We start from the raw sequence: 16136 nt of genomic DNA on the forward strand, positions 1-16136 counted from the left end.
GGCTCTCGCCTCACCTTTCTCCCTCTCTCTCTCTACCTCACAGCCCGGGCGGGTGGTGACGCTGCTGGAGGACTGCGGGGTGAGTAGCGGGGACACATGGAATGGCGGGCGGGGGTCGGGGGAGCTGGCCCGGGTGGTGGTGCCCGCATCAGCGGCTGGAAGCTGATGCCGGCAGCCGAGTGCTTTTCAGCCCGTCACCCCGCCCGGGATCGTGGAGCGGGGGTGTGTGTGTCTGTGTGATTCTCCTCTGCCCTGTTATCACTCAGGCAGAGACCCCGAAGCAAGCCAGCCTTGCTTTGAAATGTTAGGGGCCTGGTCTGCTGGAGTTGCAGCATCCCCTGACCGCCCTGCTCTTTGGCTTTCAGGCGTGCACCTGGGGTGTCGCCTATGAAGTCCGTGGGGAACAAATTGCTGCATCGCTCCAGTACCTCAACATGCGAGAAGCCGTCCTGGGAGGCTACGACACCAAGTTGGTGAAGTTCCACCCTCAGGAGAAAGATGCGGAGGAACCCATCCTAGCTCTTGTTTACATTGCAACACCCCAGAACCCTTCTTACCTCGGCCCAGCATCTGAAGAAGACATTGCAGCCCAAATCATTGTCTCAAGTGGTTGTGCTGGTCATAACATTGAGTACTTGCTGAGACTGGCAGACTTCATGCGCTACTTCTGTCCTCAAGCAGAGGATAAACACCTCTTCTCCATTGAAGAGGCTCTTATTTCCATCCTTCCATGCCTCTACTACACAGAGGAGTCTCTAGAAGAAACTGCAAGCATCCCTCAGGAGTCTAAGGGTTGAAATAGAACATTGTTTTGCAGGGTCCCAGTAGAAGGGACATAAGGGAGAAAGCAATCGGGACAATCTTAACTCTGGTAGAATATACCAGACTGAGTGAATAAAGGGAGAATTAGCAAGTAGTAGGGGAGGGAGGAGGTGGAGTAAAACACGCTTGCTGTAGGACTTGCAATTAGTACCTGGTACACTCCTTACCTGTAGCACCACAGTAGCCATCACTGCTTTCCCAGTGAGGAGCAGGGATCTTCACTGGAACTTTACTCTGCAAGACCTGCTTCCAGGAGTCAACCTGAAGCACTCACTTTAGCAAAGAAAGAGGCTCATTTATGCTGTGCACTTTTTTTTTTCTTCTTTCAAGACTAGTTGAGCAGGACTTGACTGGGTTTAAGCAGTATATCTGTAATTCTACCTCAGATTGGCAAAAAGCTGTTTGTGTGGTGGTGGAGACTTGGACAGGTTCTGCCAAATAAGATTTTTTTTTTTGTAATTTTTTTTGCCCACCATGTCCCACCTCCAGTACAGTGACCTGACACTAAATTTCAGGAGTTCTGTGCAATATTAAGTGAACTGTCCTTTGTAGGCTCTTGTGGATCCTACTTCCTTATGTTGTGAAAGATCACAGTAATGCACTTATTTTCTAAAATGTCATACTGTATTTATTATGTGTTGTATTTCCCCTTATGAGGGGCATCTAAACTGCTCGCGTGCCACAGTGGAGTGTAGCCCACATTCAACCTTGCATTTGTGCCTTTCTAGTTTTAAATCAGTTTTCTGAGGAGCTAAGCCTGCTTTAATGACAGAAGCTTTTCTCCAAGCTTCACTGACCTTGTGCTGCTACAGACTTAACTTGAATCCCTAAGAAATGGCCCTGCCTGAGTGTGGGTAGTCTGTGCTGCCTGCAGGAAAGCTGTCCAGATGCAGCAGCATTTTAACTGGCCCTGTACTGGATAAACCTCTGGTGCTTCAGAATAAACCTGGGTTTGTGTAGAAGCATTTGAGGGTTCTAGTTCCATCCTGGGGTGTCTGTCTGGTACGCTTACATTTGACTGCAAAGGACTGTGACTGAGCATACTTGTAAGCTTTTGAGCTACCGAAAAACCTGCCTCGATGGTGTTAAGCAGAGGCACTGCTGCAAGCTCAGGCTTCTTAGCTTCACATATTAATAGCATGAAAACCATAGTATTTTGTAAGAAAACTGCTGCTACTGCAACTGCAGCAAAATAGCTCTTGAGAGCTGACCCCTGGGACGTTTGACTCCTCCCAAACACCATGTGGTTTTTTATTACAAAAAAGGATAGGGATTGTTTGTATTACTGTGGCTTGTATGTATATGAGGTGATACTGTGCTGTGCCCAGTAATAAAACAAACTGACAAAGTTAGTCTTCTGTACTTCGGTGTTGCTCTTTTTCATTACTGGCTTAAAGTTCAAACTGATCCTTCTTTTTTAATGCTGCTTGTGTTTTTTTTTTTTAAAAAAAACAAAACCTAGCTGGTAATGCTGCTGTAGTCCCTGTGGGAGTTTTTTATTTGTTTGGTTTTCTTAAAAATAAAAAAAACAAACCACAAACCAACCACCTCATTGCTGAGCAGCTCGCCTCTGCTGGAAAACACCCCTTGACCTCTTCCCTTTGAGAAAAGGGGATTTAGTGACTTTCTCATCTCAACCTCCAGCTCTTGGCTGTCTCTGGAGGGCTGGTGCTGACAACAGATACAAGCCAGCCCTCCTGGCTGTAGAGGGCAGGCACAGAAATGTAATTCTCCCTTGGCAGGTGGAAGGATTTTTGTTCCAAGCATAACCTGGCATCGCTGTTTCCAAGAAGTAATAGTGGAAGGACAAGAAAGTGCTGCTGCAGCCAGATCTGCCCTAAGGGAGACGGTTATTTATTGTCTGCCCTGTGCACAGGGGTAACGAGCAGCTGCCCTTCCGCTTCCCCTGGTTACCAGCTGCCTCAGCACCAGCAGATCACTGTAACTACCAGTATTACCTGCCTCGGGACTTGAGTGATGGAGTGAAAACTAATTGAAACAACTGAATTTACCACTAATTAAAGGCAGGTGCATGTTTCAGGGATAATAGACTAGAGAAAACTATGCTTTCCCTGTTCCGTGGAGGCTCTCGCTTCTGACTGAGCAGCTGCATCTCCCTGTGGGGGCTGTATCTTCCAGCTGGAAAGTCAAAGAGTTAAAGAATCAGCTTACCTGCAGGGGAGCACTCCCTTGTACAAGGCTGGGGTTAGATACCAAAATGTCTTCAGAATAAACAGAAACATCTTCACACCTTTCAGATGTTCAGAGGCACCACTGACAGGAATTGGCAGGAGATGTGCACTGAGATGTGTCACATGGAGAGCCTCTTGCTGTGTTCATCCTCTGTGGCCTGGGTTGACCCCATTGATCTTTCACATCACAAAGCCATGAGTGCTCGTGAACAACCCTTTGGCACCAGAATGTTCCTTCCTCCCTTGAAAAACTAAGTATTTTAAGCACAGATACACAGATACTTCACCAAACTACCACTTTCTTCCTTGTGAGTTCTTTGCAGTAGGTTTCCAAAAAAAGGGCCCCATTTTTGTTTCAGGAGTGGTGACTATGGCAGCTTGCTGCTGTCATCCTGTCACTGCATCTTCAAGTCAGTAAGGCAACGAGGTGTCACATAACTTCTTTCTCCTGAGGCTTTTATTGCATCCTGTGAGCTAGGGAACTGGTCACCTTGTTGTCAGATGATGAATTTAAAAGGTTAGCATCCCAAATTTGATCTTTGACCATGTCAGTGTGAAGAGACAGCACTCTGCAACATTTGCTATACGGCCAGCTCATGTCTATACCAGTACTCAGGCAGGGAACCATGGTGGCTTACCTCTGATGAACCAAACGTGAGGAACATAATTGCTGCTTGGAGGCAGTCATACAGCCATGGCACTTGGGACAATGGTGACACAAAGAGAGACAGTGTCCTACCCCATAGATGTTTCTCTACAGGCTTCCTCTCCCCATATCATGACTCTCCAGCCCAGGTGAAGTGGCTGCAGGTGCAGCTCCAGCTTCTGGCAGCTCTACCACTGGCCTGATGGCTGGCCTGGGAAAGAGCACTCACCTTGTCAGAGGGGGAGACGACCACCCTCATTTGCAGAGTGCTGCCAGACACTTCTGGAGATGCTTCCCTATCTAGTGGCTTCCTCTTCCACGAGCCGTTTTCTCTGACTTTCCTATGAGATGCTTGTGCTCATCAGGTCACCTACACTAGAAACCGGTTGCAATAGAAGCGCGTTTGCAAGTGCTATCAATCACGTACTTTCCAAGCCTAAAACCAGCACAATTCACATGATTTCAGTCCCTTCTTCAACCTTTTCCATTTTCCTGCCCAGCAGTTCCCACGCGGCCCTGGAACATGGGCCTGAGTCACCATTTCCTTCAGTACATGAGGACAGGACCTACCCAGCTGCTTTGCAGTTGGCACAGCCAGCTAAATAAAGTAGATGACAACAGTTAATCCATCCCCGGCTTTCATATGCATAAAGTGCTCCTGAGAGCACGTCATCCTTAACAGGGCAGGAGGAAGGATAAACTCAGCAATGTGGGAAGGATTCAGAGAAGACAAAACCAGGAGAAAAAGTCTCTAGTTCTTAGGTGCTATGGTGTCATCTCAGTTTCAAGGTGGAGTGTCGAGAACCGAGGAGACTTCACACAGATAAATCTCTCCCAAGGTGATTTCAGCGTTAGGGAAAAATGTGGTTTAAATATAGCATCACCAAAGCGTGAACTTACCTGTGCTCAGTGTACTTTTCTGAGCTACTGGGTCAGAAAATGAGTGAGACCAAACTCATGTTCCTGGTTGATGGCAATGCAGGCACACAGCTCAGGGAGGGAGGGAGGTGGCAGGGGTGGACAGTGACCCAGGAGAGGAGTAGGGAACAGACCAGCGTTACTCAGATGGGTACAAAAGCAGCCAACATCTTGGTGGAGTCTAATTGAGGAGAACGTACGCTCGAGCACCAGGAAGGTGGGGCCAGCACGGACTTTGCAGGCTGTCGAGGAGGCAGGGTGGGATCCCAGTTGCTGGAGGAGCTGAAGGGGAGAGGTGCAGCTCCGCACGCAGACCCACAGCCTCGAGAGGGTCCCTAGGGCTCTGTCTGCCACGTGCGGCGGGGAGAGGCTTGCAGGCGGTGTGCCAGCCGCTGGGAATGGCACGTGCTGGATTTAGCAGCTGTCACAGGAGCTGCGTCTGGTGGTGGCACACGTGCTACTCCATGTGTGTCTGCTCGCCGCTCAGGAGACAGGCTGGAAGGCAGATTTAATTACATACAGATGTTTTGCAGGCAGAGGAAAAGCAAAAGATAGAAAGCCCTAAGAATGCTTATCTCTGCTCCTGGAGAGGGACACACGGGGTGACACGCAGGAGAGGAGCAGCCAACGCTCTTCTGCTTGGGAGCCTGCAAAGGCTGCGCCCCGACAAGCTCTCCCCCCTGGCACTGCAGGCTGGGCACACTCTGTGCAGAGCGGATGTGGCCAGAAACAACATCTGCCTTCATAACAGCTTGTTCTTCTGCTCTTGCTACCAGGAAAGACTAGATGGGGAAGCAGGGGAAAGAAAGAGGGTCTACTGGGTGTCCAGCTGCACCAGGACAAGTCAGACTGACTTTGCATAAAATATCCAGCACAAAACGGGCAGACGTGGTCCCCCATGCTCTTCGATGCTTCTCCTTAGAACACATTCCAGATGGTTCAGTGCCAGAATGGTAGCACTGCCAGCACGTCCCAAAACTTGGGATTCAATCTGGGCCTGGAAGCCCTTCGTGAAGCTTTAAATGAGGTTATACCACATCCAGCGCAATAAAATCATCCCGCAAAGGCAGAGGGGAAAACAAACAAGCAAAATTTGAATGGGAGATTTTCTCTGAGTCAGACATCTCACTTTGGTACTGCCAGTTTCCACGACATGGCACATACTTCAGTAGCACCAAATCCAAAGAAGGGTTGTTTTTTTAAGAACTCGACATAAAAAAAAAGTGCAGCCCCAGCGCATGGGTGGGCAGCGACGTGCCACCGGCACACAGCCTAGCTCAGCACGGCCTGGCTCCCCACACACAGGAGGAACAGGAAGGGATAAAAAAAATTAAATATACAGCCAGGCTATGGAAAAACTACACTTGCAGCAAAACCGGCAGCTGCTCAGCGGCCTTTGGAATTTCCTACTAACTAGTTGCCTTGGCATAAGCGAAAACCTCCCTGATTTATCTGCTGTATTAAAGTTATGAGAGAAGCCCCGTATGGCTTTGAAAGAGCCTTGGGCCCAGGAGGGGAGGGAGGGCGGAAGGAAGCGGGCATTCTGGGCAGTGCTGGGGAAGCTCTACATGCTTTGTTTACAAACCCTGTACGCTTTTTGTTTGGCTTTTGGATGTGGTTTATCCTTTCTCAACTCCCTTTTCATCTCATGGTAGTGCCAGCCCCACTGACGAGTGTTTATGCTTGCGAATTCCTGAAGCACAGCCAGTACCTTGAACTCCAGAGAATGAGACTGAAATAACGTAAAAGGTCAGAGAAGTTCAAAGACAGAGAGGTGCTGTTTTCCTAGCTGTTCCCAGACCACGCTGGGCTGCTCTGGGGACACAAGAACAAAGGCTTCTCTCTCATGTCCTCCTGTTTACGCTGCTTTTTGCCTCCCTCACCTCACTGTTTTAACTGGACTCATTTCCATGAATCTTCAATTAAAACCACCAGGGATCAGTTTGGCCTGAGCCTGACAGCCAAAGAGACACTTGATCGCTACCAGCACTTAAAATTCCACCAAAGTAAAGGGGAAGTTTTTATCCCAACTGCTGGAGCCCCTCTGGCTCACATAGTAGGAGCAAGCCCCAGAGCGTGGCTCCATCGGCAAACAGGTATCGGCTATTGTGGGACTCAGAAATCTGTAAGCCCCTCACCCATGGGGAGACAAGTCAGAGGATGACTTCTGGAGAGAAGGTTCGTTATCCGGCCTCGCTGGTTAGCAGGCCATCCTTCGGAAGGATGGGCACGTGCCAGGTAGATGGAGCTCGCTGTGCCGTGTAGGCAAACAGCAGCCAGAGCGGCCATGGGTGGCCTCCAGCACCTCGGGGACACCAACATGGCACCGAGTCATCACTTGGACCTCCAGCTGCAAATTTTGGGGTTCGTTAGCACGTGCGCGTAGAGGACAGGCTCATTTGCACAGCACTGCACCTGCCCCCCATGTATCCTCCTTCCCAAGTGAAGGGAGATAAGGGAACAGCCCAGGCTAATGCGAGCACTGGGTTTCTGTTATGGTTTGCAAAACCCACCCAATTTATTGTTGTTTAGACAATTATTCTATCACCTGATGACCCCTCCTCATCCGGGAAAAAACAAGGAAACCCAAGGGGTTAAATATAAACAGATTTAATAGAACAAGACTAGATAATTAACATTTATAGCACTAAAGAACCAATATTGATTCCAATACCTATATAAAATATGCAATGATTATACTCAGCCAATTCTATCAGCAGGAAGCTGTGCACTCCCAGCAGGGGACAGCAAACGTGGGACACTGCAGACACTATGGCTTTGTGAGGAAGGGAAGAGCTCAGGGGTCCAGCACTGGGGCAAGGAATTCTCTGGATCATAGCCATCAAGGAAGAGAGAGAACTCCTCTGCAAACGTTCTAATTCATATTTATTGTGATGTTCATGGTATGAAACAACCCTGTTGGCAGGTTGGCTCAAGTGCCCAGGTCTCGCTTCTCCTCATCCCTGCACCTGGCAAGGCTTGAAAATGCTGAGACCTTGAATCTCACATAGCATTGCTGGCTATGAAGTGAATATTTCCACTAATTCAGACACTGGAGTCTTCTATGAGTGCAGTTTTCCCAAGCATTAGAAGATAAATTACTCCTGTGTCACTCAAACCAGGACAGTTTTGCTAGCTTATGGCCTCAGCAATCTGCTTTGCCTTCAACTGGAGCTATGGACCGACCAACACCAACAGCACAGACAAGGCTGAAGTCATTTCACAGCCTCACATCCAACACACTTACAGCAATTACAACCTCTCTACAAGCAAACTGCCTTGGGGACGACCGCGGCCAGCTCACCAATATTAAACTCAGTCTACGCAAAGCGTATGTGACATTTAGAAAACATTTAGAAAACAAACCAAAAAGGCAGCCTGGTATCCCCTCCTTGTCTTAGACGGCACACCGGCCTTTCCAAATGGAAAGTTGGCACCCAGGAAGCGTGTGATGCCAGAGGAGAGAGGGAAGGAGGGAGGGAGGGAGCTGGCGCTGCCCTGGTCCCCGGGGATGGCCAGGGGAGGCAGGGTCTGGATGTGGTGTTTACCTTACCTCCGCTCACCCCGCACCCTCACGTGTCACCGCAGCCGCCAGCGCTGCAAGTGACCTCCCAGGACCGTGGCTGACAGGCTGTTGATGGGCTGGAGGCGCGCAGGGGTGGGAGATACAGTTACAGACACCTGGGGTCAGCAGCTTTGTCCTTGGGGTGCTTCCACAGACAGCAGCGGCTGAAACCTCCCACTTATTTTCGTTTTCCTGTGAGTGCCTATTTCTTTAAGTGAAATTGACCCAAAAGTACAGTTCAGACAGCTGGCAGGACTTTAGATTATACATATATTCACCTTTTTGGTCTGCTTTGTAAGAGTGCTCTTTTCTTCGAGAGATTCCTCTCTGCAAACACACAATCCCATTTTTAGAGAGGGAAGAGACCAGGAATGCCCAGCTCCCCCGGCCCCGACAGACGCTGCTTTTCATCTTCCCTTTGACAGTGACTGTCAGAGACTCCATTTCCTCGGGACCTGTTAGGCAGGAGCCAGATGAAACCTTGTCTCTTGTTGCTGCACAGCAGAGTCAATTCTGGCAGCATTCGCATCTCTAAATTACACATACATTGAATCTATTCCTGGAAATACATCCTATAATTTAGGGGCAGATGGGTTCAGGACTGAGGATAAATGTAACTGTGGGACTTGCCTCATGTGGAATAAATATCCACCATTTTTCCACAGAGGATTCTTGCCTCATTTCACACGACAGGAGGATGCTAAAAATGATCAGCAGTTCAATACCTTTTTCTCCTGCATGGTCCTATATGTGTTTGTGCACATTTGGCTCCAAGTGCTGGGGAGGGTCTGTTCCCCATTTTGACTCTTCTCTGGCAAATCCCTGCAGCACCTCTGCAAACTTTACCTCCTCTTCACAAGACCTTCATGACGAGGGATCATTTCCATGACACGGGTGGGGAACCCAGACTTCAAGAAGAGGATTTCAAAAGTGTAGAGTGACCCTGGATGCACAATGTGCAACGGGAAGGGACGATGCTCTTCAGAGCGCTGGGAACTGTACGTTGGGTATTCAGAGATACTGTGTCAGAAAAAAAGATAATGTGTGCTCGTGTAATCAGCAGCAGATCCTGATGCAAACACGCCAGAGTCATCTGGAATTTCCATGTATGCCCTTCTGTTTGCCACTGCCTAACGAGGATCTGTGTGGTTGCAAGCTTAGGAATTTGCTGTCAGTATTCTTAAACCTTCATTTACATAAGCTTGCATAATATTTATTTCCCAGCTAAAAATCAAGCTCAGCAGAGAAACGTTTTTATATAGCATGGGGTGGGTTTGTTTTATACACATCACTCAAATTTGTTGTACAATCCCTCAAGCTTTTTTAGCTCATGGCTGCTGGCAGTTTCAAACTTCTCACATGTGTTTGCTCCTGTAACATCTCAGACATGAGATCTGTTTTAAATTAAAAATCTAAACAACATTACTTTTCTCATTTGCTATCAATTATATCACTGCAAGGGAGAGCTGGGCTTGTCTAATCTGTCTGCCAATATTCTACCAAACCAGCTCTCACCCTTAACATTTAGTTACTTGATTCCAGGCAGACACAATGATACACAGCTAAGGACAGCAAGCCGCAGCATAACTGAATTACATTAATTATACAATATATACAGAATCACAGAATTATATGGGGTTGAAAGGGACCTCTGGAGATCATCTAGTCCAAACCCCTGCCAAAGCAGGTCCACCCAGAGCAGGTTGCACAGGAACGTGTCCAGGTGGGTTTGAATGTCTCCAGAGATGGAGACTCCACCACGTCTCCGGGCAGCCTCTTCCAGGGCTCTGCCATCCTCAAAGTAAAGATGTTCCTCCTCATGTTTAGATGGAACTTCTCATGTTCCAATTAGTGCCCATTTCCTCTTGTCCTGTCACTGGGCACCACTGAAAAAAGACCTCTGATTGCATGGGCTCATAATGAGTTATCAAAGCTGGGGAAGCAAGCTTATGGTGCAAAGCTCATGGTGGTGTGTTTCAAAAAACATATAAATCACTTGGGGTTACGGCAGCCCCTAAAAGAAAACGTCATGACTTCCAGTCCTAAATCAACAATGTGCTTTAAAACCTACTTGTGTGTTACAGATTCAGCATCACAATGCCAGTAAGTTTCCAACTAGTCAATAGGAGTTGAGCTGAGTGACTAATTCCTAAAAAACTAGACAGCAATTATTTTTTCCTGCTAACCAGAAGAAATATATATCATGGTCAAATTATGACTGCAAGTGAGATACAGTAACTTCTTCCAAACTCTGAACATGACAGAGAAAGATGAAAGACTGCAGTCACCAGGACAAACAGACGTCACGAAGCCAAATTACTGTTTCAGCAGCACTTGAAATCCAGAGACTGAAATGTACCATCATGCATCTTTAGAGCTATTTCAAGATCCATTTGAAAGAAATACCATAGTACTATGGCTGTAAATGAGATTAAATCAAAGAAAAATCTGGATTAAACACCAAGAAAAGAGAGGCCTGTGGGAATGCAGAGGTTGTCCACAAAAGCGGTCGCGTGAACTCTGTGGAAGCAGCAAAAGAGTGAGAAGAAGAAAAAAAAGACGCAGAATAGCCCTCACATCAGCACCTGCCAGGTGTGTGGAGTGACCAAAAAAAACCCAGGGGGGAAGGAGGGTTTGGATGTTAGCTTCCAAGATTCTAAAAGCTCATGTGGTCCACACATCCCTTCTGTTTCCCCTGCTTGCAAAGGAAAACCCTGGAGCTTTGTCACGGGCAATGAGGTGTCACCCAAGGGTGTGTCCGGCCGCGTGCCATTGCCTTTACTGGGCAGCAGCAGCGCGCTCTGCTCATCAGCACGTAGCTAATTGCAGTCACGTGCCAAGAGCTTAATGGAGCTTAAAACAAAAATATAATAGAAAGCAACATTCAGCCAACTAAGCGTGAAATTTGCTGACTCTTCCATTCTTAAAAAGAAAAAACAACCCAAAAACCAAACCCCAGCAACCTTGCACGGGCTAAGTGAAACAGAGACAAGGGAGGGACTGAGTCTGGGGGGGTGAGGGCTACCAAAGGTGGATGCTTTGGGGACATCTCTGTGAGGAAGCTGGATGGGTTTGAGAGAGACTTCGATACAAGTTTAGGCTCAGTGGCTGTAAAATTCTGAAATTCACTCACTAACCTGAACACAAATGAGAATTTTTATGTTTGAACCCTACCATTAACATCAGGGGAAATTGTAATGGCAGAATTTAAAAGGGACCTGAAAGACAGACACCTGAAAAACATCTTATCATGGTACAGAGAGAGCGAGCTCCCACCTGTGATTTATTCCCTCCTAGAGGAATGCCCAGGTGGGAAGTTAAGATACAGGGATACACCAAAGGATCTGTAAGAATAGAGGACAGGAGAGGTGAGTTAAACAGAAATGGTTTCTCCTGGTAGGATATAATTTTTAAATACATCTTGAAAAGAAGGCCACTAGTTTCTTGTTATGAGTAAGAAAATTTGAGTAAATTTAACAAATACACATCAGTTCTGTGTAACAGGACAAACCAGTAGTAAATTTCCAAACAGGTTCTAATCTCTGAGCAACAATAACAGCTTTTCTTGGTTTTGAAAAAGTTGGTGAGGGTTTATTCGGGGGTAACAACACCCACAAAATACAGATAACACTTAGATTTACTTTAGTTCACAGTTCTCGTAATGCTGAGATGCAAGGCTACGAGGGTCATTTGTTTAAAACACAACTGCTTTCAACAGAAACATTTCTCCTGCCAACCAAAAAAATAAGCCACTTGGCTCTTGAGAAGACTTGGGTAAGGCTACAGAGCAGAGGGGCAAAACCAGGTGCTTGCAAACAAATGTCACAGAGAGGATGAGAGATGCTGTGATCTCTGGATGCCTGGAAGCTCACGTCACACTTGGCTCCTGTTGAGTACGTCGAGTTTAAGACAACCAGCAATACTGTTGAAGAAGGAAGAGACAGTCCACGGGGAAACTCAAGAAGGCACAAAAGTGGTGTTTCAATGGTGTTTTCCTCCCCTACCTCATTCTATCAGAGATGCTCATCAGCTAGGGAAAGAAGGAGTCATCGTTTCATACCTGAGCACTGAAACACTTCCTCATGCCTGGGACACAAACCAATTCCCTCATACACCCCTAGAAGAACATTATGTAAATAGAGTTCAGTACAAAATGCCTGGAAGACCCATTAGCTTTTGGAGTAACTTCACTTTCCTGAGGGAAGAGGCAGGAGCTAAGAGAAGGGCAAAGCTAGAAGAAACCAAGCTCGTCTCATCATCCATTTCTCCATTTCATCAGGCGTTTCTTGGAGGCTTTTCAGAGGAGCAAATGCTAATCTGAGCACTACAAGAAGGACTCATTTACAATACAGTCCTGCTGGTTGAAACTGAGAGCTGGGACATCTGGATCATCCTAATAATGATGCTCCTGAGAGAAAGGATGAATTGCCCCTTCCCCTCTCTCATTCACTGCTACGTGCCTGGTGCAGGCTGCAAATCAAAAAAACCCCTTCACAATTCAGTGAGTGCTCGCACCCAGGAGCACAAGACGTGATTGCCTTTATTTTAGTATCTATGTCTCAGTTATACCTCACATGCAAGCAGCATCCCTTTGGGTCATGAGCTACAAATTGTTCTTTCCAGCCACTTGAGCAGAAATTTCCCAAGGACAGCAGGGAGACCATCACCCTCCCTTCTTGAGCAGGAAAGGGAGCACAAAACACACCTGTAAGGCTCCTTCAGGGTTAAAATGTGTGTTTCAGACCGAGTGGTCAACAAAAAAGGAAGATGGAGGCAGAAGTGAGAAGCTGAGGAGCCTGGGAGCATACCTGGGAGCAGAAGCAGGGCAGGTGGCTCCCCGGAGAGTGGGAGATCAGGACTGGCAGCACAGTGGTCACTGGGCAGCATTTCCCAAACGACATTGATCCACATCCTGCCCCCAAGTGATTTCATCAGTCGTGCTCCTCCTCCTCCCAACCGCGACTCAGCTGTTCCCCAGCTACCATCAAAGCACTGCAGATCCCTGTTCCTTTTCCCACCGAGCTCCGTGTGCTTCCCCCACTGGGAAATGCTGCTTTATAAAGGAAATACTTTGGGGATTTGGGAATGAAGGAAGAAACAGCCCCAGGCAGAGAGAAGGCTTCCCACAAGCGGAACGGAACATGAGGCAGCAAGGAACAGACGCAGTGTGGTGGGGAAGCATGCGACAGAGAGGGGAGAAGGCACGGAAAGAACACCACGTTTGGACAGTGCAGTATTAATACCCTGAAGGTAAGAATTAAAGCAGTTCCAGCTGAAAACCCTCCCGCAGTAACCTGTTTAATTCTTTGCCAGAACAGGAAGAGGAGATCCAGCGGCTGATGAGGACAACAGAACTGACCCATGACAGAAAGAGAAAATGGCTTGGGGGGTAGATTATTGAAGTGGACTTCAAGCGATCACAAAATAATTAAAAACAGAAGTTTGAAGAATTTTGGAGACACCATGCAGTCAAGAAAGCAAACAATCCTTAAGAAGCAGTAAGAGGTTGTTTGGAATGGACCGCACAGTGACTGTACAGCTACACAGGAGAATGATGATGCAAGCCCTTGGCTACCTGATACACGTGATTTTGTGGAGGAGCTGAAGGGATGTTGGAATGCTCTATTTTTATAATGTAATAATCCTACATGTTGGCTTCACAACCTGGCTGTGGTGAGCAAGGAGCTCTAGCTCTTCTCTCCCTCCTTTGATGCATCATTTAGCTTGATTTTTAATTTGTACTTCCCCCCCCCCCAGCTTTTTCGCTGTTTTGCCATCCTCTGGGGTGCTGATGATTAACTACAATCAGAGAGATACAGGGCAAACTGCATTGGGGCTCTTAATGTTGCATTTCATCAGTGGCCTGGCCAGTATGTCCTGTCCATGTGATTAAGGGTTAAAATCAGCATTAGAGGTCAGAAGGAGATCCCCTTTCTCCCGTCTCCAACTACCCTGCAGTATTTTTTTTTGAGAAGGCAACAGTTTCAATCACTCTTGCTTTCTTCCAAAGGAACATTGCAGTTTTTGGTCTTTAAGACTTAATTTTGTCACTGCTTGGTAAGGCTTTGTTGACCACCTGTGGCAGTAGCAGGGAATGGGTGTTCTTCTGGGGACCCTGCTGAGCTAGACATCCCTTGCAGGCTGAACTACAATGTGTGTGAGGGTGGGACACAACAGCACATTTTAGTCTTAACTTCATTTATGACTTAGAGAAAATTATCACCTTTAAATTTCTTCAACAGTAGTATTAACCAGTGAACTGTATTTAAGAGTTTTGTAGGAATCGGTGAGTCAAATGCTATAATCAAATAGCATGAAGAACACCAGCATTCCCAACATTCCCCAAAACACACTGACATCTATTTCACCATTCCAGCTTAAAACACAAACTCAGTTTGTTCAATATTCTGTTTCTGCCACTAGCTAATACCTTGAAAGTGACTTTCTCTGCCATAAATCCCTAAGACAGGTGCACAACACAGAGTGAAAAGATGCTCAGACTGAAGCTCCCAAGAACAAAACTTTGGTGTGTATGTCCATTTTACTCACTGCAGTAGAAATGCTCCCCATTGCGTCGATCACAAAACTACCTCCACCTCCTTAAAAAAATCCTGTCTTTGTCTTTCTAGTGCTATTTCCTTCCCCAAATCAAGAAATCGGAATAGCTGTCACATGAAGTTTCCTAATTCCTTGATCTGAATTTCAGTTCTGTGATGCATAACACAAAGAATCACAGAATCACAGAATTGTGGTGGTTGGAAGGGACCTCAGAGATCATCGAGTCCAACCACAAAAAGAAAAAAAAAAAAACAAACCACCACACCACCTAAACACACAACAACAACCAAACCAAAAAAAAACCATCACCCACCCACTCAGCAGCCCACGACAAACCAATAATCTTGGGCACTAGAGCATGCCCTGAAGAAACATGTCTACACGTTTCTTAAATACCTCCAGGGATGGTGACTCCACCACGTCCCTGGGCAGCCCATTCCAATGCCTGACAACCCTTTCAGTAAAGAAATGTTTCCTAATATCTAACCTGAACTTCCCCTGGCGTAATTTGAAGCCATTGCCCCTTGTCCTGACATCTGTAACTTGGGAGAAGAGACCAACCCCCGTCTCTCTACAGCTTCCTTTCAGGTACTTGTACAGAGCTATAAGGTCGCCCCTCAGTCTCCTCTTCCCCAGACTGAACAACCCCAGCTCCCCAGCCTCTCCTCGTAAGAATGGATCTGTCCAAATTTAACTTTTTACAGAATTGGCCTGGGTAGGATCTAGCAGTTCATTTCCTTTGCTGCTACATTAGACCCTTCAGAATTTGTTAGCTTTTCTCAAGTTACCGCTATTTTTGCCACAACTTGTGACGTCAGTTGGTATTTCTTTTGAACACTGTATGAGATACCAGTTTTAAAAATATCAATAATTTAGTCTCCAAAAGTATAGCATGCAACAATACATATTATTATTTCGCTGTCTTTTCAAGTTACAAGTCATTTTGTTTTCTCTCCACTTTGGATTGCAAACTGATGCAACTGTTTAGGGGTTTCAAAATCACAACTGCACACAAAAAAGTCCTTTCAACTCCCACTAAAAAACCACAAAAACAACAACAGCAACATAAAAAAACCCCACAACCCAAAAAACCTGTAGAGAACAATGTCCCAAAATGATCAACTGTCTTGAATTCAACCATCATAGTCCAGGTACTCTGTCATTACACACTGTACTTGCTTCTGTTGTCTTGTCACCTGCCGCATGCCTGCTCTAAAATAGATTAGGAGATAGTGAATACAGACGTGTGATAAGTGTACAGATATAACTGAAAAAAGGTTACAAAGGGGATACTTGGAAGACTGCAGACACTCTAGAGCATTAGATTGAACAGCATGTGTCTCTAAGATGCATTTCCAGATGCACACCCACCACGTTCTTTTCCCTAATCCTCTCATTCACACAGCTATATCCACAAAAACCACAAAGACACTGA

The 16136-nt window shown here is 46.6% G+C and overlaps 1 protein-coding gene across 1 annotated transcript; it reads left to right on the top strand.

Moving 5' to 3' along the window:
• Window positions 1-31: 31 nt before the first annotated feature.
• On the top strand, window positions 32-2184 carry CHAC1 (ChaC glutathione-specific gamma-glutamylcyclotransferase 1; the record flags this gene model as incomplete). The annotated part of the gene is made up of 2 exons (XM_014950149.1): window positions 32-79; window positions 366-2184. Coding segments are annotated over 2 exons (480 nt in total), but the record flags the coding sequence as incomplete, so codon positions are not given.
• Window positions 2185-16136: the final 13952 nt, after the last annotated feature.

The sequence above is a fragment of the Calidris pugnax genome, unplaced genomic scaffold, assembly GCF_001431845.1.
Source record: "Calidris pugnax isolate Ruff unplaced genomic scaffold, ASM143184v1 scaffold68, whole genome shotgun sequence".
Classification (NCBI taxonomy): Eukaryota; Metazoa; Chordata; class Aves; order Charadriiformes; family Scolopacidae; genus Calidris; species Calidris pugnax.